The sequence below is a fragment of the Taurulus bubalis genome (genome assembly GCF_910589615.1).
Source record: "Taurulus bubalis genome assembly, chromosome: 2".
Lineage (NCBI taxonomy): Eukaryota > Metazoa > Chordata > Actinopteri > Perciformes > Cottidae > Taurulus > Taurulus bubalis.
In genome coordinates, this window is record NC_136590.1 from 11,561,284 (window position 1) to 11,587,899 (window position 26,616).

The 26,616-nt window shown below is 40.5% G+C and overlaps 1 protein-coding gene across 1 annotated transcript in view; it reads right to left on the minus strand.

Moving 5' to 3' along the window:
* Positions 1–26,616, minus strand: part of nrg3b (neuregulin 3b) — a gene marked incomplete at its 5' end in the record, with an annotated part of 176,433 nt that overhangs the window by 19,932 nt on the left and 129,885 nt on the right. Inside the window, 2 exons of the mRNA XM_079213981.1 lie at positions 671–697; positions 6,534–6,607. Coding sequence (XP_079070107.1) covers positions 671–697; positions 6,534–6,607 — 101 coding nt within the window. The remainder of the gene's footprint in view (positions 1–670; positions 698–6,533; positions 6,608–26,616) is intronic.

The window sequence follows — 26,616 nt, forward strand, 5'->3', positions numbered from 1 at the left end:
AGGCTTCTGCTTTTCAGAGCGCCTGCTATTTCCTGGTGCAAGTGTGTGATGTGACGGCAGTGAATGAAGCCACGCTAATGGAAAACTTCACAGCATGCAATGTTGGTTTTCATATATGCACAAAAGGGAGCCAGAGAGCGAGGCAAAGATGGCCCAAAGAAAATGAAAAATGCTACGAGTGGTACTGTCGAGGCTGTGTGCGGGTGGGTAAGATTGTATATTCCCTCTGGACAAGGAACAGTGTGTGATTATAAACAAAAGAGGAGCTATTCAATTTGTATTTTTAAGATCTTGTTCACTCCCTGGAAGGTTGAAAGGTACCCAAAGAGGTTTAAATTGTAATTCCATTGCCGTCCATTGTATTTGAATAGATATATATATATGTATTTTTCTCCCAATACATATATATACATATAATGCAACAAAATGTGCATGTGGACTGATATTCATGCGTGAACTGCTGCATTGTGTCTATATTGCTCCATCGTCTATAACAGCACTGTTCTTCATGCAGACAGCATACACCTAATTCACCACAACGGTGTTTCCATGGCGACTGGCCCGCATTCATTTTCAAAGGTGAGTGGCGTTGTTGCGCAGGATTGTGTGTTTCGTATGTGGTATTTAACAGATGTGAGGCACATTAACCGTCAATGAAAAGTTGTCTTACCCATGAACTCAATCCCAAGTTCATCCGCTGTTCCATTCAAGGCCAGATAGCATCAGAGGAAGGGAGGAAAGAGAGAGAGAAGGGAGAGAGACAGAGAGAGGGAGAGGGAGAATAAAACAGTTACAACATGATGTGCCTCTATCTTACTCAGAATTCACCTTAGGGAGAGACACATGCTGCAACCAGAGCATAAAGTTGGTTTGACAGCTTCCTCTGACATGGCTCTCCCTGGTGCACCAGGTAATGAGCCAGGCAGCCCCAGATGCTTGCTATGCTTTTTGTGAGATACACTCTGAATTCATACAGCCTACATGGCTTTGAATGAAGAAAGAAAACAACAAAGATATGGGGGCTGAGAGGATTAGAGGAAGGATCATAAAAACAAAAGTTGAAAATTACATATATAGCTTTATGTCACTGGCGTTGCTTTGCACAGGGCTTATTTATTGATTTGACCCCGAGGCGTTGCAGTAATTGTTCTCCTCTGTCTCCAAGCATAGCTGTTCAATATTCAATAGCTAGTCACTTTATGATTAACTCACATGTTCACACGCAACCACAGGCATACAGTATGCTGCTCTTGTCTGTATGTTTTTATCTTTTCCATACACACACACACACACACACACACACACACACACACACACACACACACACACACACACACACACACACACACACACACACACACACACACCCACACACACACACTTTATTCATCCAGTTAAGTCTTTTCTCCCCAATCCCAGTGGTGGGAAAACAGATAAAAAGGAGCACTCGTGTCCCTTCCATCCTGACAGTGCCCCTTTTTCATGTCACTGTAATGTAATCTCATTTAAATTAAAATGAAACCCTCACTAGTAATTGCTTTTCTGACAGAGGTGGTCCGAGTTTTAAATAGAATGCGGCTTGCCAGGCTCCTGACAGATTAAGTAGTGGGCACTCTAAAAAAAAAGAACAAAAAAAAGCGAACAGAGAAAAAAAAAACATCTGTTCTCGGATGCATTTTGATTGTACATTGGGAAGATATGTCAACACGGTGGCTTTGAAAGTAAAACATAAAAGACACCCCAGAGAACTGGAATGAGTTTCACATAAAAGACCAATGCAGATTTGGATGAATGGATTTATGATAATTGGAGAAGGTTATCTTGCTCTATTTATTTAGAGGTGTAATTTGAGGAAATATGTATTTTTTATTGTGAATGATCAAATTTTAAATACAGTTAGAAAATGTAAAAGATTTAGGGAAAGTTTTAGAAAGCATTTAGATCCTCTGTATTAAATAGAAAGCCGAGATTTACTCTATGAGTGCCTAACAGACTCCTAATGAGGAAAGAGGATTTAATACAATTCCTGTGATAACAGAGAGAAAATAGAGACAACGGCAGGTCTGAAATCCTCCAATTAATCAATCTATTAACTAATTAATTGATGTTTGTATTTTAATAGAATGTAAGTAATCATCATGCTTTTACTGAACACATCATTTTCAGAGCCTCAAGGATTATTATACTCTTTCATAGTCTGATAACAACTCACACATTATTGATCAAAACAATCAATTCCATCCCGCGGACATTATGCTTTTTGCTTTTAGGAGTCTTGAGATGTAACTGCGTGATTAGGATGAGGACGACACTTTTGTTGCCAGGAGCTTCCCTGTCACTGTCGAACAAACATTCGGCAAGGCCAAAGAAGTGAATGCAGTATCTCGCTGATGTTGCCTGATCCGTATTATCCATTCAAGCCTTTCTCTGTGATTGCCCATGGCAACAGCCAACACTTTCCCCGCTCTAAATCGCCCTGACTGTCACAGCCTGTGCAGATGATGTCATTACAACACTGATGCACATCCCTCGTCCTGGCATCGCCTTGTCTGGAGACATTCACCAATCATAATACGTGCCGGCTCCCAATCCATTGCGCTGGCAACTCAAAGCAGCCCTGGGAATCACTTACGCCGTCTTGTGGGAGCCTTGAGCGAGCTTGAAGAATACCTGTGCATCATGTCAGAGGCTCTTGGCCCGATTAAGAGGCAGAAATCTGGCGGGTGGGAGAGACAATGGCAGAAGTGAATCAAATCCTTAATCCAGGGAACTGGGGAGCCAATGTGTGTGTATGTGTGTGTTATTGAACTCAATATCCTGTGCAGCTACTTACTCCAGACCTGATATCTACCGGAGATAAATAGTTCAAATTTGAGAATTGCCTTCTTCCTCTTTATAAATCAGCTGGGTAAAACCAAAAGCCCGCTCACCTCCGCCCTTCTCCTCTTCCATCTTCCCCAACTACACCCACATTAGTTGCATGCCCATAACTATCCCCCAGTTACAGGCCATAGACTATATTGCAGCCTTCCTACACCCCCATGTTTCCAATTAAAGACCCAGTCACTTCCCCACTGTGCACCAATACGCAAGACCGCAGCACCTTCTCCACATCTCACATTTCCCAGGCTGAGCTCACAGTGGTGTAGCTAGAGTACCTGACAGGGAGCCTCTTTGTCCTTTTGTCCCTGGGCTTTTGAGATGGGCGCGACGGTCTTTCTACCTTTTGTATGGGTGTGTGTATGACCGTGTGTGTATGACCTTTTGTATAGGTGTGTGTATGACGTGTAGTGGCGGTGTGTGTGCGAGCCGGGGCAGACTGCTCTGTTGAGTGGCTGCCTTGCGGCCAGTCAATACCAAGACAAAGCGTGAGAGGCGATGATGATTTGTGACTGTGAGGAGCACAGAGATTGATTTCAGGAAAAAAAAAAGGTTAAAAGAGAAAAGAGTGCGAGATGAAACTTTTCTCTCCCCAGTGTGTGATTTGTGTCTAATGCTGAAGATGTAGTATTACACTCTGCTTGTAAAATAAGCATGGAAAAACCAACCTGCTCACACACACACTGACACACACACTTGCATGAATTGAACTTCACTGGAGCTCATCCCAGTTGCAGTTGCTGATAGTGTGTCCATGTATGCCTGCATGTTATTATATGATTTGGCTTTATAATGCAAGATAATCCTCAAAACCCTTGGTAATCTGGGTAAATTTTAGATTACTTTGTATCAACAGAGATGAAAATAGGCTCCATTCCTCTCTCAACTCTTCCAGGGTACACTTATCTCGTATGGTGGCTGAAGCATTGTGGCCGAAACACAGTTCATTTGTGGTGAACAGGTGCATGCGTGGAGTGGCAGTACAATGCAATTTGCATCCAGTTTTGTGATATCATAATTGTTTTCCCCTGATAGAAGATGTTAAGGATGAGTTCATGATACAAAAGCACTACTGATTAAGATTTCTTAAACATGTTTTCTCCAGTACCTTCAAGAAAAGAAAAAGAAAGAAATATTTTTCACCCAAATAACACGTTTACTCTCACATTGCTCGGGGATGCAACTACGTAGTGGCAGGTGCGTGCTCATGCCCCGAGGAAGCACAGTGTCGAGTGTAAAAGTTGTTTGGATGAGCGGTTCTTGAGAAAGCTGCAAGCAGCAGTACAGCAGAGCAAACATTCCACAGGAAGGCAACTTTTGAATGGGCACTGTACGAGGAACTAACTCCTTGCTTTCCATGACATCCTTATATTTTCATGACAAGTCTGGCAAGGCTGCACTTAAGATGTATATATATATATATATATAACAAGGTCAATACATATACATATATATAGTTTATGCAGCGGGGGTGGATGTGGATGATTCTAGAATACAAAAATTGACTTTGGAGCATAATTTAATGAAACATCTGTGATGAAGGTTTTTTACCGACAGCATGTTTTTTTTCTCTCTCTCAAAATCCTTGGAGTATTGTGCACATTCAGTAACAACTGTCACATGCGGAAATGGTATTCTATATATTTATTTAAATACATGTTTATTCCACCTAAACTTTTTTGAACACCACATGTTTGCATGTTTTAGCTGGAGTCCTTCTTCTATTCTATTGTCATATATTAATCATTCATATTCTCATTTTCAGGTTCATCCTCGTATTGTGTATTATTTCACAGTTTGTGGGTTTGTAGGTATACCCCAGATACCAAAACATTGTTTTGATGTCAGTTTTTTCTTGAATGTTTGATTTTTTTGATGAAGGTTATTGAATAATTTTAACCTAACAGGACTCAAGAAATGATTTAAATAAATAAGTAGCTTTGTTTTAAGGGGCCATAGGAATAAAAAGGGCCGTAAACTACTCTGGATACAAAACAAGCAGTAGCAGAAAGAGTGCAAATATAGTATTGTAACATAGCAGTTAATGCTGTTATCTGGGATATTCCTACTCTCGTTACTCGTTTTCAAAGGCTTATCTTCAGCTACTGTAAAAGATGCATGTCCCTAAAACAATCCTCTTAAATGTTCTGCTTTAATCCTGCTATATTTTGAAATAGGAATCTTTCCCCAAGAATTATTTTGTGTTGAAGCGCTTTCAGTCAGCCCATACACTGCAGTAAATACAGTTTCTAAATTTGTATACAACAACAAATGTATGTTCAGCATATTCTATTGCATAGTCTCAAACTATGTGCATAAAATGGCATATAAACGTTTCACATCAAACAAAGCATATTTTAGAATTGGCCTTCTGAGGCTTATTATCATGCATTTTTAATAAATGCAAACGTACCATGAATGTGTTGTAATCTGCTGTACAAAATTGAGCAACACAATACAACTCAGTTTATCTCAAAGAGCAACATAACATCTCCTGACCTGGACACGCATGGAAATTGATGTCTGTCTATAGAAGACCAAATAAATCCCACTGTGAAAACTGGCTGCAACGAGGGAGAGAGAAACATGCATTGTGACACCGGCTTGTGACCCCATTAATGGACTCTCAGTGGGCCTGATGGCATCAAACAGAAGGCAATAGAAGTTACGTGTTCTCTCTGACTCTTGGTGCAGAGGAGCCAAGCCACTCCATAAAACAGTGTGAATTTGTAAAGCCGCAGCCTCATGGGAAAGGCTCTGGGCCACCAATTTCTCTTCCTTGTACCTCTGACTTCTGCTTTATTTCTTAACACAGCCGTCATGGGGATTCAAACACTTCTGGGGAATTGTTTTTCATGAAGAATAGGAAATTGAAGACGTTCCTTCCTTTTAGCGAGACTAAAGCAAAGCTAGATTAAAGACTGTAATAAAAGATACATGCACAGGTTTTAATTCTAAAATCTAAATGGTAGCTCTGTACCTATGTGGGCCAATAAAGAAACGCAGTGTCCAGTAACTAAATCATGTTTTAGTGCTCTATTAATTTCAGATTCAAATGGAAAAATCTCCACATTATGACAGTATTAATAAATGTATCACCACATGTTATGAAAAATATAGACTGGATGGAAATGGAAATATTAAGCCTAATGTAGATAATGCATAATTCTTATGAATCAAATACTGTAACATTACCTGTTAGACTTTATACATCTTCATGTTATCTGGTACTCATATTTATTTTGAGACATCATCAAATTACTTGAGCATTTTCTCTTCACTTGAAATACAATTCTTAAAAGTATATTTGTGGTATTTTATGCCTTCATGAAGATTTGACAGTAAAAAAAAACAACTGAGAAGAAACTAGGGGAGAGAGATGGAAAGTAACAACAAAGTCCCCAGTTGGACTTGAACCGGCGACGTTGTGTTCACAGTTGCCACTCCTTCATGCTCCAGGGCCCTGAGGACGACACAATCTTGTACTACAAGCGTTAATGTAAGGCAGATCTCACTTGATTTATATTTATCTTATTGAGTGATGCAGTACAGTCAGAGATTCGCTCATGGGCATGTAACATGTTGGAATTTGTTTTTATGTCGCAGATCAATACACTGATATAGTAGGGTATAAAATAGAAAGGAGAGCGTACTTGGGTCTGACAAGATAGCATCTGTCTTGGGTACAAACTGGTCACAGCGTAGTCCATGGTAGCCCTCCTTACACCTGCGAGAGAGAGAGAGAGAGAGAGAGAGAGAGAGAGAGAGAGAGAGAGAGAGAGAGAGAGAGAGAGAGAGAGAGAGAGAGAGAGAGAGAGAATAAGATTAGAAGCAAGACAAATCAACCAAAAAGTAGCAGAGTACAGCATGAACTATCAACTGAAGACTTCCAGATAAGGAAAGTTGTGAAGAGGAAACCTAGAAAGAAGACTGAACGGATGGTAAAAAGTTGAGTGCTCACCGAGGACTGAGGTGGTAGAGGGAGATACACAGAAACTGTCGAGAGGGGTGGGGTGAGAAGAAAGAGAAAGGAAGGGGAAGATAGTTGGGCAGGCCTAAGCAGCGTCTGCAGCCTCGCTGATAGCACATGACTGACAGGAATGCCAGGTCCCAGTGGAAGAAATGGGCTATTGGGATGGAGAGTACTTGGCGTGACGCAGACAACCCAAGATCTACAGTGGAAGGGAAGCTGCCATAGTTGGAACGCTCATATAAACAACGTCCTGGCACAGTCCAGATATTTGCCTTCATCATCAAATAAATATCTCTCCGCTGTTGACGCCTGCAGATCCCTCAGCAACTGTCATAAATATATCTAGCGGAATTATGACGTTTTCAAGTTTGGCTGGGTATGTTGCAATAGCTCAGCAATACCCTCATCGTTCTACATTATTGTGTGTTATGTATCATTTCAGTTAATGATTTTGGATTTTTTACCAATCCTGTGCTGATAACTGAACAAAATATATAATGAAAAAAAGAAAACACTTGAAACACATACTTGTTCTGTTTTGTTTTTACATAAACTTGTAAAGTTACTCAAACAAATCAGGTCAGAAATATAAAGTTTGGTGTCGTCCCTCTGCACTCAGCCCTAGTTTGGTACACTTCTCAATAGTTTTTGTCTCAAAGAGGACTTAGGCATTTTTTATGTCTATCTCCAGTAGTGGCCACACTGTGAGCACATTCAGTGGGCTGATCCATCCCTCTGCTTTCACGGCTTAGGGGAGACAATTGGGGGATTTGCTTTGATGTGTCTCTTTCAACATAAACTTGTACTTGAGTGAGCGATATGTCAGAGTTGTCTATATTTTCTCCATTCCATCGGTCGATGACACATTGTAGGTAAACTGCAGGGATTTGCGCTCGCACGTTATCCGTCAATATCTGTCCACCACATTTCCACCAGTGTCACCGCTCTCATATACAGTATAATGTCCTGGATGAGTGACAGGCAGAAGTCGACCATTCGCTCTCACTCAGCTTGGCTCAATCTGATAGCTTGAAGACAAATACGAAAAAACAACAATGTAAACAACATCGGAGCTCTGTAAAACCAACAGCAGCACAAGTTGTTGGTTAAGTTGGATAAGAGTGAACACTGTGGAAGATTCTTTTGTTTTTACATCTCAGGCTGCAGTTCCAGCTCAGTATGTGCAGTTTCTTAAACTTCCTATTTCCTCTGTAATGCAGAATGGAACTTCACAATTAATGAAAATGAATAGGATCTGTATGCTATTCAATATATGGTCCTCTTATTTTGGGCTGGCTCAAAGCTGATAGTGGTGCTAATGCACCTGCTTCTGGCTGTCCAGATTTTGCCCCTGTTTGGTGATGAAACATTTGCATATTTACGCAAGAGTACACAAGTATGATATTTATTTTCTTTTGATCTCAGGAACCAAAAGTATCTGTCTCTTTAACTGTTAAATGTTCCCCTATGTTCACCAGGTGGTACTGGAGAGCTAACAGTGTTTTTTTTGGAGCATTTTCTCTACTGAAAACCACAGCCTGCTGCTTCTGGAGATGACAGAATACGAGAGCGTGGAGAGTTAATCAAAACAATAAAGTTGGTTGCCAGAAATCCAAATCAGTGAGTTTAAAGAGATTGTAATTATTCATACAGCTGAGTGGATTTGCAGAGTCATTACAAGTGACCCTTTCCCCTTCCATCACATATGGCCATTTGTTTAATTGTAATTATAAAAATATAGATTATAGCCATGCAAAAACCCAATTGAAAGATGCACAAAACATTTTAAATCATGGGTTTGCTAGAAAGAGAGTTTGAAAAGCAAGCAAAGGAGGGGATAAAGAACTTGATTCTTTCCTGCTATAGTCTCTCCCACAGACGGACTTCTACCTTTTAATCGGACTGAAAAGAATGACAAACGCAAAGTCCCTGGCAAATCCTTCTTTCACGCCGTACAAACAAATCAATGAGGAAACGTTGTTGTGTTGTCCTATAGAGCAGCACACATAGCTACTAATAGTCCAATAATACCGAACAATAATATGACAATGTCTTAGTCTGACAAAGGCAGTTTTCTGCAGGTATTTTTGGAAATGCTCCTTCGTACTACAGATATGATGACCAAACTAATTGAAGGATTTATTGTCGGTACAAATCGTGTTATGCAGATGATACTGTAGTTCATTCTATTCATACATAATACCCAGCTCTTGTTCACTGTACATTTGTGAGACAGGGCTGGTTTTGTTAATCATTTGCATAACACAGTATAGTACCATAAAAATGTCTTCGCTGAATAGCATCAGTTGAATTATTATGGTCCTTGTTCATAATGCACTCAGTATGCATCTTACAAAATCGACAGCGAAAGCCAATAGGATTTAAGTGATCTGAAAAAACCCACTGATAAAAAAATATATGAAACCGAATATCCCTATACAAATCATCATTAATTACCATAGAGATACACCATTAAATCAGACCGCGCATTTCAAAGTGAAATGGAATATGCAAAATAACATGTCATATGATGCGCAACGCACCAATCCAAATGACTAATGTGAAAATATCAGAATGATTACCAAATTAAAAATGATTTTTTACGGGAGTCATTGTTACAAGGCCACAGTGGTATTTAAAATAACAGAATCCCAGGAGAAACTGGAGTGCTTTTGTTAGAAAAGTTGTCAAATACATATCAAACAGGAAACCTTGCTGACACTAATATTTTCTGGGTTGCCAGATATAAACTTTGGGCATCCCTTTGTTTGCAGTTAAAACTGTCTCCTTGATTTGGTTTTAAACTCAAGCGTGGCCCCTTTTCTGTCAGAGTGCCAGTTAAAGTCAGACAGCCAATCATATACCATAAAAAAACAGGGAGGTACCCAATGCGACCACGCAGATTTCAAGGGTAAAACGTCCCTCCCCTGCCATTGCCTAGCTCTGCCCTGTATCACCTTGTATCACCTTCTGTCCCTGGGTGTGAGCTGAGACGCCTTGTTAGTATTCTGAATCACAAAGCCAAAGGCAGAATGCCTGTCTGACTATCTGTTTACGTCTGGGCTTGCTTTCTGTTTGTCTATGTCTCCATCTCTCCCCTCCTTCCATCGCTGCAGCACTGTGAAACAAGCTCAGCCATATCCCTCAGTGAGATGCAAACAATGCCTTGTAAATGTGTTTGTGTGAACATGGCGTCGAATGGATGATAAACAATGTGGGATAATGACGCGCTTCGAGTATGTGTTTGAGCGTGTATCTTCCATTGAGGGCAAGAGCTTGTATTTATGTATGTGCGCGTCTGTTTGTTTCAAAAGGGGGACATATCTCAAGGAAAACCCAGATGTGTGTGTCGATCGGGGTACATGAGACAGCTTTCTCAAGTGTGTGTGTGTGTATGTGTGTGTGCGTGTGTGTGCTTTTATATCCTGCAGGCGCTGTGTGTATGAGCAGCAGCTATAGAGTCGGAGCATGTTTCCCCCCACTGCTCCGGAGCTGTGACTACCCAGCTGCCTTTAACACATGTTCAAGTCACGGAGAAAACACACCTCTGAGTCTAGAGGATGACGGAGGGGTGGGGAGCACTGCCTCATAACTAATCACCACCCTGCCTGTTAATTAGCGTGAAGAAAAATGGAGGATGGTTTGAGTGCAAGGGGAGGGAAAAGAGGTTCAAGGAGGGGAAAGAAACGGGAATGTGATCGTGTCAACCAAACTTTTCATTTAATCCCTGACGCACATGCATATTAGCTTCCACATGTCATATTAAAAACGTCCATATGAACTACAGTTGTACTGTGCAGTGTTGAGTGCATACCGACTAGATCCACTCAGGTTTGTAACTCACTCTTTCATGTAAAATATCTAGTGGCCATTGATAATTTCCCCTCACATTTAACAGCATCTGTTGACAACCAGTTACAGTCAAATGGCTTATAGTGAAGGTTTTAAAAGAAAATGGCAAAGACATGATGAGATAATCAATGCCATTCACATTTCTGTGCACTAAATACTGTATACAACGTTTTCCTAGCCTAGCATAACGTTTGGAAACAGGGTAACATTAATATGTCGCCCACATACACCCAACCCGCCCATTAAAATTGAATTTTAGAGGTGCAGTTAGGCAGATTTTGTCACCTTTGGACCGACCAGGCCAGCTGCTTCCCGTGTTTCCAGTCTCTATACTGGGCCTAGATAACCAGCTCCTGGCAGAAGCTTCATGCTGGACATGAGAGTCCTATCAATCTTCTCATCTAACTCTTGGCAAGAAAGCAAATAAGCCTTTGCTGAAGGGTTTATCACCCATTCTGGCTTAAAAGCTGTGGTTCAAAGTTAATTATTGACCTTAGAAATTGTATTTAAAATGTTTCTGCATCTGATGACGGAGAGCAAGTAATTTAAAGCTCAAGAAGAGGTGCCAAATGGACCTTGTGTTAATATTGTATTCTCTATTGAGTAATTCTTCGATTACGTGAATGATCCATCCAAAGGCATCTAACACAGAGATAATAATATTCAATCAAAATGACAAAATCTACGTTTTTTTTTTGTCTTTATGTTGTTTGTGTACACTTTTAAAGGAAAAAAGAACACATGTTAAGTACATTAACATTTAGTCCATATGCTGTTTGTAGCTTTACATCTCAAATGTTTTCATTTAAATATGGCAACTCTTCTTCTAACTTCGTTCGGTGTTTCACTATGGGAAGCGCTCGGCGTGACCAACTAAGGAAGCTCCAATGACACCACGTCTGTCAGTGACAGACAGGTCGAACTGTGCTGGGGCCCCGCCCCCTCATATTATCACAGTCGACCGCCCCTCGCAAATCATTCTCGCTTTCTTCCTGTGAAGAAACTATTACAGCTCCCTCAGCTTATTTTGGCTAGCTTGGATTTTCTTAGGCTACAAGGTACAGGCTACAATTCGCTATAAAAACCACCCAGATTCAACGGTGTGTTAGTTTCAGTAGCCACAGGCGATTCAGCCCGAGTCCTAAAGGATGAAATACCGTCACTGTTAAACAAATAGGCGATCAGAGCTGTTCCGAGTGAGGAAGCTCAGCGGGGTTTTTACTCCCGCTACTTCCTCATTCCAAAAAAAGGAAGTGTATCCTTGTGCCCCATTTTAGACCTACGTGTATTAAACATACATCTACTCAAATACACGTTCAGGATGTTAACACACAAAGGGCTCTGTCGCTCGATTCGTCCGGGGGATTGGTTTACAACAATCGATCTTATTTTCATATCGCCATTTATCCGGCGCACCGGAAGTTTCTCAAGGTTTCAAGGAGTACCAAGCCATCCCGTTCGTGCTCTCGTTAGCCCCGAGGGTGTTCAGCAAGTGTGTAGAGGCCGCTCTGTCTCCAGTACGGAACAGCAGCATCAGGATATTCTCATACACAGACGACTATCTGATATGCTCCCACTCACGGGAGCAGGCGGTGAAAGATTCCGCTACGGTGATAAACCATCTCATGGATCTTGGGTTCAATATAAACTGGACAAAGAGTCGGGTCGAACCAGCGCAATGTACAGATTACTTGGGTCTCAACATAAACTCCCTCTCTTATCGCGTCACGCTATCGGAGGCGAGAGTAGCGTCCCTCACGCAGTGTCTCGCCCTCTTCCGGCTGGGGAAAGCGGTGTCGTTCAGACTATGCCTTCGCCTGCTCGGCCTAATGGCGTCAGTGATATCTGTGGTACATTTGGGGCTTCTACGGATGAGGGATTTTCAGCGCTGGGTTGTGGCATTACGCCTATGCTCACGCCGTCACCTCAACCGCAGAGTAAAAGTATCACCGGCGTGCGAAGCTGCGCTCCGCCCGTGGGAGGACGCGACGGCTCTCGCGTCAAGTGTCCCGCTGGAGGCGGTGTCATCCAGGGTAACCTTGACAACGGATGCAATAAATAAAATAAGCCGTTAATAAATAAAAAAGTATCGGTTCAGGCACCGTTAAGACACCGGTATCGTTTTAAAAGTATCGGTTTAGCACCGGTATCGGAAAAAACCCAAACGATACCCATCCCTAGCGGTCTATATCTCCCATAGTGAAACACCGAACAAAGTTAGAAGAAGAACTTTGGGTTACTCAACGTAACCCCCGTTCTTTGATAACAGAGTGAGGTGTTTCACCAACACACCCCTCCTTGCATTGACACGGAAAGAAATCTGGTCTAGAATGATTTACAAGGGGCGGTTAACTGTGATAATTTGAGGGGGCGGGGCCCCAGCACAGTTCGACCTGTCTGTCACTGACAGATGTGGTGTCATTGGAGCTTCCTTTGTTCGTCACGCCGAGCGCTTCCCATAGTGAAACACCTCACTCTGTTATCAAAGAACGGGGGTTACGTTGAGTAACCCAAATTTTTTCATGGTGTCTATATTCTGAGTTACAGGTTGCTGAAACAAATCATTCTAAATTGAAGCAAATGGTTTTCTGAGGAGTCGTGTAGCTGTGTATAAAATCCCATATTTGATGAGAAGACTTGGCCTCCCGTAGGGTTCAACATTATGGCTACGCCATGTCTAAGCACGGTCATAGCCTCACACTCAATATGAAAAGCGTTTCCAACTGTCTTGATTTATCCGGGCTGTACGACTGGGCTTTATGACTAAAGCTGGCTAACCCTGAACTGTTATCATCAGCTTGTTAGCTCTGTTTGCCAAAATGAGATGAATAACTTATCTTTCTGGGCATAAACGAATGACTCATGACACACGACAAAACAGGATACCCTGCATGCTACTTAAACTTAGCACTTGATTTTATCTAGACATGATGACTGGGAAGTTAACAGAAAGTATCTACAAATAATCTGAAACAGTCAATGTTGGACTGAACCCATTTTCCCGTAATTACCTGATTCTTATTCTTGGAAATTACTTTCTTCAGTCTCTCTATCAAAGGCAATCATTATTTGGCAGCAGGGGTTCTTGTCACACTCAATAGGCAAATTTATCACACTGCACCAAGTCTTTTGACTCGCTGCCACCTCTCATATTGCAAACCAACTGGTGCAGTTGATGTTGATAAGTACTACTGAATTGGGCGTTACCCCTAATTTCCATAAATTGACCTACAAGTCATGCATGATAAAATCAAAATTTGCATATGCATTGATGCACAGATGCAATATGGTATTATGTTAATTGCAATAAATATTGCAATGAATTATTTAAAGTCAGCTCACTGTGTGGGGATGATACTGTGGTATTTTAAGAGATATAGCCTCTGCTGTAAAATGAGATACCAACCTATTATATCAAGTGTATAAATACAGTACAGGAGGATGATGAGGGGTGGCAGTTGATTTAAGCTGCATTCGCTTTTCACCGCAGCCTAATTTTTACCACTGGGAAGGTCGGTATGACTAACTCAAATCCATTTTTTATGAGCAGAAAAGAAGTAGACCTCCAGCGATCGAATTTCTTTTATAATAAGAAATACGCACATAAACATATCACACACACACACACACACACACACACACACACACACACACACACACACACACACACACACACACACACACACACACACACACACACACACACCTCTGTTCATTCTCAATATCAAGGCCTAATCAGTGGTTGACACTTCTCTCATTGTTATTGATGGGGTACGAGGGAAGAATACACTATGAGTTGGCTGCAATCTGCCCAGATTGTTCTATGGTTAAAAAAACAAACATGATACAAGGCCAAAATGCCTCCAATAAAGACAGCCTTCTACTTTCATCGCATAAGCCATACATATCTCTATCCGTCTTTTGCAGCAGTGCAGCAGCGAAGGTACATGATTTATACCTTGTGCGGATTTGATGGATGTCCATTACTGCGTGTGAGCTGTTTACATACAAGAGTGATATGCCACCGCCAGGATGTGTCTATGTTGGAAACCTAAATGCTTCACCGAGAAGAGGCCCGAAAGAAGTAAAGCAAGAAGGATGGCTGTCACTGAGCCACTTCTTCCCCTGTAAAAATAACTGAGGATGTGTGGATTTAAACATGATGCGGGCATAGCGGTTAAATAATTGGCATCATAAATTTTGGTAGACCTAATTACTTTAATGACAAAACAGCATTAATAAAGCTATTTCATTTTCTGGCGACATGCAAAGTTTGATGTGTGATATATAGTGCTATAATGTTGTGATTAAAATCTAGATTGTCAGTCAAGCAAACCGTTTGTCTCAGATACGGTGCATTCTAACTCTACTGGAGTTAATTACAGCTTCATTAGGGTCCTGACTAATGAGCCACTTTACTGTTAGAGTAAATACATTGTTAATAAAGTTTAGTAAGGTTATACTGTCCTCATTCCTTTTTTTAGGTTTCTCTACTTTTTGGATTTTGCTGGTGAAAAGTGTTTATTGCATATTGCATTTTCTGAGCCGTCGTCTGCTATAATTGCTGCTGCAATGTCCCCATTTCGCTGCAGATCATTACAATTTCATCAGCTAAGACAGTAAACAAGGCTGCTGCAGCCTCTTCATTCATCAAGATAAACACACACTTACGCAGCCTCACTATCAAATGTCATCCGTACCAACTAGCAAAATAAAATATTTCAACAGGCGCATGGCACAAAAAGTGCAACACATAGCACACAATGTTCTGGCCTGGTGCGCCCTATCTCGGATTCGAATGCTCCAAGTACTTATTAAGCTCTTGGAGGATGAAGACGTCCCGACTTGTTTGCCTCGCACATAAGCAGGGCTGAATGTGAAAGTGGGAGCTGGCACACTGTATCACGCGGGAGAGCACACTACATCACGACGGCGCTCCCAAGCTGCGAGTTTGTAACAGGTGCTGTTTCAAAGGACGGGAGATAACAGAGGGGGTAGAAAAGGGTGAGGGGAGACGGACACAGTGAGAGAGGGTGGCTGCCGCTGAAGGGGATGTATTCCTCTTCATCTTTGGAGATTTCTTTTTGCTTTCTCTCTGTGGATGTGAGGACGTGCGTGTGCACACAATTGCAAAAAAATAAAATACTGGCAGACTGGGAAACACTATTCTGTTTAGAAGAGCATAATACTTTAAGCTACCCTCTTGAAAAATAAGGATGAATGTTACCAGCAGTCCATTTAGGTTAAATATTCATAAGATTTACACTTTCAACTCTGTATAATATGAGACATCTGCATTGTGCACCAGTAGCTCCTGCGAGTAACCTTCCATGCTTTTCACCGAGTGATTCATAATTTAAAAAAGTATAACAAATATAACACGGCAAATGTGATAACGTTATCACCTCTATCAGCTCTGTATGTGGCGATGATGATCCTCTGGTGTGTTTGCAGAAGACTTTCTAAACATCAATGAATGTGGTCTGTTAAGAGGTGCCGCAGCAAAAGTATCAACAGCCACGTGGATAACAGGCTACCACTGCAGCTGTGTGGCTATTTGCACCATGTTTCTGTTAATGATGTCATATGAGTCATGCTCCATGACCATGAGTAATATCTTCAGGTGCTCTCATAAATATATGCGGTCTAACCGATAACGGCTTCTACTGAGGTAAAACTACATTTGTTTTAGGTGTTTTGAGGGAAAAGAAGGCCAGAGTGGTTTCTGATTTAGTTTTATGCAACTATAAATAAATCTTACATCCTCAATGGACACGCTAAAGAGACAAGAAGACAAGCTGGGATGTATATAAAAGCAACACATTTCTCCATAAAGTGGTTTCACCAGGGAGCATTACCTCAAACTGAATTAAGATGGATCTTCATTCGGTATGGTGTGCTGCAAACTAAAAATGGAGAATTCGAGTGCAAGCGATGCAGAAACAGGCTTACAACTTCACGTTAAGCTGCTTTTAGAAACCCACATTTTAGCTGCAATCAAAGCTATTATATTTCTGTGTTAATCTAATGATGACTTGTTTGAAGCACAATTACACATTGTACAAGTACAATTTATAAGCTGACAAGAAATATAACTGCCTGAACATTTTGACTGCAGATCATCCTGACAATCTTGAAGCTTATGAGATACATCAAAACAATATCTTCCTGAATCACCAGAGATGTTTCTTTATTATTCATTCGCCCTCTCCGCCTTTCTCAAGCGACTGCCGGCGCCAGACAACATAGACCGCTGGGTGCCTCCACTATGATGCAGTACATTAAGAATTTAGAAAGGGGTGTTTGAACTGCACCTTGAGAGAACATAATGTGATTATTAAACAGTAATTAAGAGAGATGGCAAGAGAGTAGAAAAAAAAGTCCCTGCTTGTCAACGAGGTGTGTAAAAGCTTATCTTCTTTGATATCGTCTACGTGCCCCTTCATGACTGCAGCCAATGAAAAACTAATTAAGTTCAACTATGTTGTTTGTAACCCTAAATAGAAAGTACAGTCCTAACATGAGTCATTACTTGTAAGTGATTGAGCTTAATTGTTATCTGCAAATAGCCTGTTAGACTCGACGTTACTAAAGTGCCAAGAATTGTCATAGATGTGGAAGATGACATCGCCACAGCTGGAGCGAGAGTGACCTGAATAATTCACCTCCTACTGGTAATGAGTAAGTGAAGATGTATGTAACATCATGTGTGTGTCTTCACACATTGTATAAATGGGGACCTGGGTCTCTGAGATGGTGATCCTCACCAAGTTATTTAGATCTCTTGCATGTGACATAGAGGAAACATGACTTGAGTGCATTTGAATCTTGACTGGATTTAAAAGGTGTCACAGAGAGCTGAAATATAACTCATGTACAATTTACATGCTTTTGCTTTAGCAAAAGCAACTCTATATGACAGCTATATACATATATATGAAATCATTTCAGAAAGTAATTTCTAGAAAGTAAAAATCACTTTGCATAAGCATGAAATTGTGCTTATTATTTGCTTATGAAATCTGTGCCGCCCTTGTCAATCTCTGTTTCCCCACATTTTCTTGTAATATGAAAAGTAATGGGGCCACCGACAGATAACTGAGAAGAAATGACCTTCATCTAAACAAGTGCTTCAGTTTGTAAATAAGTGCAGCATTAAATGCAGACGTCTCCTGAATATCATATTTGCTGTAGACTAGCAATTTTGTCTTATAGGAGAAGACATTGCCATAAACACATGATTATACTGTAATTATAGGATGAGAGGCTATGGGGAGGGAAACCGAGAGCTTTTTTTTTTTTTACAGTAAACTTGAGTAACACTTGACACGAAGTATCAACACACTGCTGGAAATATCTGTCTCCTCAGGAGCAAACACATCAACCTTCGGCATGGCACCTTATTTTAAAGTTCACCTTTGCTTGCATGAGACTCACAGTGACCCATGACAGGCTCATCAATCTCGTCCCCACCATAAGGAGTGCTGCCTCTCTTTGTTTATTGTCTGTGTAAATTACAGTTTTGTGCATTATGGTTGAACAAATAAACAAAAGAAATGAGAAACTGTGATGTACGATTTGACCAAACAACTTAAATCAATGAAGTATTCAGTCATATCACAATGTGGTAAATGTAAAGTCACATATGAAATAAGCACGTGATATACGAAACCAAATGATTTTAATGTGCCAAACAAAAACTGTAATTTTGTTACACTTTAATGAGAGCATGATAAATTGATGTCATCATGATATGAATCTCCTGAGATTAACAATGGCACCATCTCACTCTCTTAATTAAGTTAATGCTATTATTATACATGTATATATTTGTAAAGCACTTATCAAAATCTAGGATTATAAAGTGCGTTAACAAGTTAAAAAAATCTAAATCTAAACTACTTCATCAACCACTTCATAACTTTCCTGTTGGTGGTTAACCACTTTCCACATGTATGTTGACACTAAAAGTTGCAGTTTCAGTCAATAGCATAAAAACAGTGATTGGCGAACAATTCTGCATTAAATGATTGTCAGAAATTAGTTGAAAACACTGACACTGTGAATGCCCTCAAGAGCTGCAAGTTAATACTACTATCATGCACGCAGGATTATGTTGTGGTTTTCTCCACAAACATCAATGGTATTAGTTATGCCCATTTACCCGCTTCTCATCTTGCCCTACATAGTACAAATCTGCCTCTGGTTCTAAAGTATCTGGGGGATCATTCTGCTCCGTGATGCATAACAGAGTGCAAAAGCCATGGCGCCACGCGGCTCCAGGTGTTTCCTCCGATCTGCATTCATATCAGGAGCTCATCAAAGAGGTTGAGTTGGGTTAATTTTCTGTCTGCCAATAGCTGAGCTGTGCCCCTTCTCCCCAGGCCCACACACTGTCGAGAAGGGACACTGCAGGGTTTTTTTTGGTTCAAAAAATATATTTTCTGTAAAAAAAAAGAGGACACTGCTACCTTTTGTGCCTAATGTTTTGGATCCTGCTAACATCTGCCTCTACAACCTTAATCCTGTCTGCTACGTTCAGCATGATTGAGTTTAAATCATGGCAAATTCTAATGACCTCCAAAGGACCTATACTGTACATGCACACTCTCAAAAGCACATACTAACACACAAGCAAACAAATACCATAAAACACACACTGAGTGTACAGCACCGTCGGAGGCAGAGCTTTGTCTGTAGATGAACTGTCTTGAAGCCAAACCCTCTGGGTAAGCTACAGTATCAGCTGCAAAAGATGGATTAGAGTCCTCTATACCTACTCTCACACTGAGGCACGATGTAATAAGAAGTGTGTGTGTGTGTGTGTGTGTGTGTGTGTGTGTGTGTGTGCTGGAGGAGGGCACATCTTAAAGTAACTGGCAGCACACGCCTACTGTGCCTTCCATGTGTTGAATGTGGTATTTGTGCTCCTGCAAGCGGCCTACAAGTGTGAGAGGTTTAGAGCCGTGTGCTCTGATAGAGACGACTGGAACAGCTTACGCTGCTGTCTAATAGAACCCAAACAAGAGTCTGGGGGAAAAAAAGAGATTGCTCCCATTGTGATCAATCTGACTGCCTCCGCCAACCAGCCTTGAATAGATGGTCACATTGCTGTTCCCTGCAGGCAGACGCCGCTACGCAATTCACTGTCAAACACAATGAATGACATCTTAGCCCTGCTTAAAATAAAATAGTGCTTATTGTTTCTTTATAATTATGTCTACACAATATCTCCCAGTATAATACTGGCTGGTTGCATCCTAAATATGTCCATGGGTGTCAAGACCACGCTGTTTATAAGACCTGGATTTTGTCAGTTTGGTTGTTACACCTGTTCTTGGTAAAGTTTCTAAAGTTTATATCGACAAGGAAAACACTGTCAAACTCAAAATGAGTGGTTGTTATAACCAGCGAGCGCTGTATTTATCACAAAGGGAGACTCTTCGGGGGCGTCATAGAAGGGCCTTAGCAACGAGATCATTACAGTCAGTTTCCAGATCGCCACACGAATAAGAAAAACAAGGAAAAGCTGACTGTTTTGTACGTTTAAACCTTTTAAACATCCACTGTGTCTTTTACATTATAGCCACAGATAGTTCTGATTGGTTTAATATATGTATAACAGACAGCATTTGTTTGAAGTTCATGCCAGTATAAAACCTCCAATTAAGTAACATCATTGTGGTTATACAGTAGTAGCAGCACTGTGCAGGCCACACAAGATAAAAAATAAAACAAAGGAACACTGCATACTCCCAATTTCCCAATTTGAATATGCTAACTATGTTGTAGCGACAATCTATATCTAATTATACAAATTGTAATCAGTCGAGTCTGTCAGTTAACAACTGTAGGATGTTTCCAAGACGAGTGGCTGTGATACTGTACTCATGACCAAATTTAACACACAAAGGATATCTGCTGTGAAACCCAATTCACCTGCGTGTCTCATTTTGCTTGCCAGAAAATCATATTCTGAGCACTTTGAGCATTTCAGATCCTATTTGTTGGACCAGTTCATCCTGAGAGAGTTTAGAGCTATAATATTAACAGATATGCAGTCAAATGGTTCATATTGACGACACGATATGCAGGTCAATGCTTCAACATAGCACAAATCTGAGCGCTGACAGGCAGCTGGAACACAAAACAAATATAGTCCTTAGGCAGTGAGAAAACAAAATCCCCCCCGAAAAGATTTAAGGAATGGATTTCACATTTAAAAATGAAAAATTAGACTGCAGAACAAACTTAGAGCTGCGATGCTAATTGGAAGAGAATTGAGCTGGAGAAATACCCCACAGTCTCACTGCAGATGTCAACCCTATAGATTTTCAGTGTGATCTATATTTACTATACACTCTGTAAATACACCAATATTTTATGATTTACCTATCGGTGAGTTTTTCATGTGAGTAAGGGCTATTTTTTAACTCATTGACAGCTATGAATTGGTATTGATTACATTCTAATTCAGTTCCCCTCGTTTCGCTATTATTGCCAGCAGAAGCTGAGATGCATTTTCTAGGCAAATGTAGCTCAAGCTCAGAAATAGACGACCTCTGTTGATTTAATTACCCTTGCACCATGCACCATGCAGCTTGGTCAGTGTGGTCCTTGTGACTTGCTGAACTATATATATACATGTATTAGTGGACAGGATGGAGAAATGCTATATTTAACTGTCAAAAAAATAATCTCTATTCGTCTTTGGTAAAAATCTGAATTAGCATTTAGCACAGGTTTCAGGGCTGATTTGAGCCAGTTTTCAGTGAAACGTTACTATTTCGAAGGAGTGTAAAGTTGCTGCAAATAGATCAAAATGATACTCCCCTCATTTGTTTCACTGCCCAAACACACAGAGACAAAATAAATACAAATTGTGCATCTGTCTGAGGTAAGCAGAGCTGTGACTATGCAGTCGACAGAAGAGACACTTTCATGTTTAGCCTTTGGTTAAATCCACTATATCTGTCCGTGTCACACTTTGCAATCACGGCTAAAAGGATGAACGTAAAAAAAAAAAAAGATGGGCAAAAGAAATGAAAATGAATGAGTGAGTCTCGGAAACCGTCAACGTGGAGTGCATCAATGTCAGTCAAGCTCCATCCCCAATAATAGTGGCTCATTTAATGTTCCCATGCTCAACACATCATGCTGATAGGGAGAAACCTTTTGCAACTTAACCCAGCTGACATGTCCTGATAGCATTGTGAACTGAGTCTGCTGTGCCGACTGCTAACATGATTTGAGAGTCTAATTATGGTTAGTACTACAGATGCATGTTCTTTTTACATACGTGACAGGTACGAAGGGGTACGGAAGACGGCCATAATTACAAATGGGTGAAAGAAGAAATGAAAGACCTCAAAGTAGATACACAGAAATCCATTTATAAATAACAGTCAACATCAATTAAAAGAAATGATTTTCTATTTTTCAATTCCGTCATGATCCCAACGATGTGCATGATTTCATGATTGATACATACGCTGGAACCACTCGGCTACCAACGTGCTCCAGTTTCTACTTGTGGTCGACATTTTTCAATGTATTTACGTCAAGTAATTACACATTCATAATAGTTTTCACTGGTAGTGGTGGAGTACGCCATTCCCGCGTGGGATTCAGATTGCTAGATTTCCTACAGGAGATGGGTTCACAGGAGATGATGCAGCATGAAGTAAAGTGTATTTTTTCATCTCATTTGTAGAAGCACTGTTTCACTCACTGTTTCCTGCCTTCCCACTTTGTAGAGTTGTATTCATTTTCACATTAAACGCTTTCAACTGGCAAAACACAGGGTTGTTTTAGCTGAGAAGCAGCCAAAACAAACGCTATATTGTTGTCACTGCTGTTAACTCTAACCATGGTTGCGCATCCGAAATGCATCTACAAAACAATATATGGCCATATTTGGCATTCTTTCGACGGCGGGTCATTCATAATTTATGCACCAGAGTAATGAAACAAGAAGGAGTCGCCACCGGGAGCTGTTGATGAACAGCTGCAGGTGACAGGCTGCACACCTCCAACTTCTCAGCTTGTCCAGCTGTTTACTGTGTCCTGTTATTATGGTCTACCTTATCTATTAAGACAACCTTTGTGTGTCTGGCTGCACTGTAATCTGATCATCACTCACTCTTCTGATGTATTTCTGACAAAGCAGCTGCTCAAGCAGTGTTTCCTCTTTCCTGCGTACGATAACCACGGTCATCACGTGTGTCGCCAAATTAATCAGGACTGAAATCTAAAGGAGGACTTTAGTTGCCCAGTGAGAATAACAGGGCTTTCTTACTCTCTTATTGTTATTTCAGTCATGTGTTACTTGATAGCTTTACAACTAAACTTTCTCCCGAAACAACTTTGAATCCAGCAGAATGACGCTACAAAGGACAACGATGCTTCCCCCGATTATCTGCTTCTCAGTGAACTCCTGGTTTGATTGCTGTCAGATGCGACACCCACATAAAAATACTTTATTCAGCATCTTGTGTCGCAACAAATACAGAGGATACATAAGGGAATACATTATTTAGGGAATACATGGACAATATATCCATTCATCCATCCATTTGTGTATGTAGTCTAATCTGATGTATCGTCATCTCCTCACTAATCACATCCTTGTTTGACCTTGCAGACAGTGTTTTAAATGTTCTAAAGGAATTTAGTAAAAATGGGCTCTAAAGCCTTTAATAATCTGTTATGTTGGCACACCATATGCTGCTCTTACAGTCTTCCAACCAACCACTGGCGCTGCATTGTAGAGTGCTAAAAATCTTCAATCGTACGCCTCTTAGGATAGACTGAATTCTCATTTGGAATCCAAAATGCAGCAATTCACAGCAGATTCTTGGCTCGCTGTTTACAGTTACATTAATGAGGACAAATAAAAATAACAAAGACACTAAAACAGTGAAATTCAAACAAGCCAAATGAACAGGACATTGTGGAGGGAAGATCCGTATGTATTCAAAATGATATTTGTTTCATAGGTGATGGCATTTTTGCAGAACAGACTGTCTCATTTTATTTTGTTTGCCTGTACCTGTCAATAGTAAGCACACATGTTCTCCTCCAACTGCATTTGTGGTGCTGCTGTAGCTGCTAATTGCTTTCTTACGCGCTGCTGATTAGCTTTGCCTGGATCCCAGAGCTCCAAGTGTGTTTGTGAACATATATGGATGTTAATCGCTTCTCTTGCCACTAAAATAACAACACGTCAGCAAAATCAATTTGATTGTGCCCTGTAAATACCAATTTTCAAGAAAGAGAAATCAAGGTTGTTATTATCTATGCAGCCAGCAATCCTCGATGCCTGACCATGTGTCATTTCAGGATAACTGATCATGCATCTGCTGAATTAGCAAGCGGTATTTCACTCCATCCCTTTACTTTGAAGTGGCGGCAATGATCAGATTACATCGTGGAGTGATCAAGGATAACCTTCACAGTTTTATCTCTACAGATCCACCCCTTGGTTCATATCTCTGGCACTGACATATTCACCTGGAACAGAGAGCTGCCAGATGTCTGTGCTTATTAGCACTCCAAGAAAGGAGTAATGTCTGTGGTTTGGTTTGTGTGACATGCATTTCTCGCATATATATATATATATATATATATATATATATATATATATAAGTAAAGCACTTTCTCTACTTGATTACTGCGTGTGTTCATTTGCTACATCGAGGTTTAAATGTCAGAGCAGAGTTGAGAAGATTACTACGTTCTAACTTGTTTGCTTGGAGGAAGGCTAAATAATACAGTACTTCTAGGGAAGTTAAATCACTGACATTGGTTGTGAAACTTCACAACCAATGTCAGTGATTTAACTGCAAATCCCTGCAAAGATGACTGTTTCAGATCTGTGGTGGTTTTGGTAGCAGCTGCTTCTGAGGTTATTTTGCTAAATGGGCCCAACATGAAGGGACCAGTGTTTCCTTTTCATTTTGCGCTTTCATATTTTCTCTTTCATATGAGTACCTACAGGAGGTAAAAATGTAAATCAATTAATTCAGGCTCTACAGACTCGACTACTGTATCTGTAACACTAATAATAATTACAAAATGAACTTATTTCTTATTATTTAAAACCTAATAAGTATAAATGTATTGTAGTCATAGCCGTGCCCATTGTAACAAACTGGACTTGCACATTTGAAAAAGTTGAAAAATGGCCAAAAAGTATTGTTATTACACCAATTAAAGACACATTTCATGTTTTAAAGGTTATATCAGAGATTATCTCAGAGCATTCAACCTCATCACAGCTTCAGTTAAACAAGTAAGCAAAATAACAAAGAATGAGTTTTTATCAAGGCAATTATCTGAACAGAACTGCGCCGGTGAATGTATTCCACCCTTGACTTCTCTCCGATGAAATCAGCATGAGCCTTCTCACTCCCTCCTTATCTCACTGTCGAGCCAGCTTGCCGGCTCCCACACTGCGCTCGCCAGCAGAAAGGGCACTGCTCGTTAATGCCAGTGAGCTGGAAATGAGTCACAGCAGCTTGTCACGTGGCTGATCTGTACCCTGACGGGGCCCTCTGCTCAGGAACTAAAGAACATGGTTTCCCCCGATCGTTGACATTCAGGGCTGCTATCATTACTGCTGTTCACGTCAAACTGAGGGAAAAGAGCGAATGTGCGCATCGAGTAAGATGTGAGGAATCGAACTGCAGGCCTCGCCTTGTGGCTACTAGTTCCTCTGCTGGTTGTAGGCTTGGATGTTTATTTGATATGCTATATTTTCCTCTATGAATGAAATGAATTTAAAGATCACGGCTGCCTTCAAATGATTGTAATTAACATCACTGCCATGAAATTAAAAAAGACCATTCTGAGTAAAGTATTACATGAGCTCCAATTACTGTGATCTCCAAAGATACACTCCATTCTATAAGATCTCCTCTATGTTGCCATTATTTAAGCCACTCTGATTCAATTTGTGTGATAACAATCTGTCAAAGGTGAGCAAATAAAAATGTTCTCCGATATCCATTCGTGCAAACGCTATAAACACCTGGGAATCGTGCAACACAACTTCAGTTGTGCGTTGGTGTGATGAGATTATATAAACATGCTTTCTCACACAGTTGATTTGCTTCAACCAGCTCTGTGTTTTCAAGTGGGAAATGTTTGATATAATGAGGTTATATTTCACAGTTTTCCCGTGCTTTGTGAAGAAGATTGAGATTTCTAAGTGACTTCAAACTGTCATATAAATATTACAGAAGGGTTAGCTTGGCTACTCCAAGATACTACAAGCTAATTAGTTAGATAATAGATCCTGAATAATAAACGGCTACTTGCACAGTTATACATCGTATCGCCCATTTGTGATTTTTGTTCACCGTTTGCAGAAGTTAATTTGTGGCGAAATGTAATCATTTAGTTCTTTGGTGTCTCCACTTCCCCTCAGTCTAACTGATTTCCTTCTACTTCATTGGGTTTGTCGTCAGAATTGAGATAAGCACTTAACTTCATCTGAGTCAATGCACCAAAGCTATTGTTAAGCACGACTCCAGCAGATATGTATCCGTTGGAGATTAGACAAAAAGACCTGACATCACTGAGGTTCATAACTCAAACTCAAAATGTCTTTTCTATTGTGCAGTGTCTGCTCTGGGAATAGGTGGCCTAAATATGAAGTGGCAGCGTCATATACAGCTGAGCAATACCTTTTTTTCATATGCTGTTAAAGATATTATTATGTAATTGTAAAGAGAATGTGTGCATCGTTAATCATCGTGACTGATGTGTGGTCATTTGATCTGTCAAGATGATAATGGGAGATTTATGACACACACACATTGATATGAAATATACAAATGTGTTATATTGTATTAGCATTTATATATCTTCTCCCCACAGAATTTCCCTGATGCTCCTGAATTAAAATA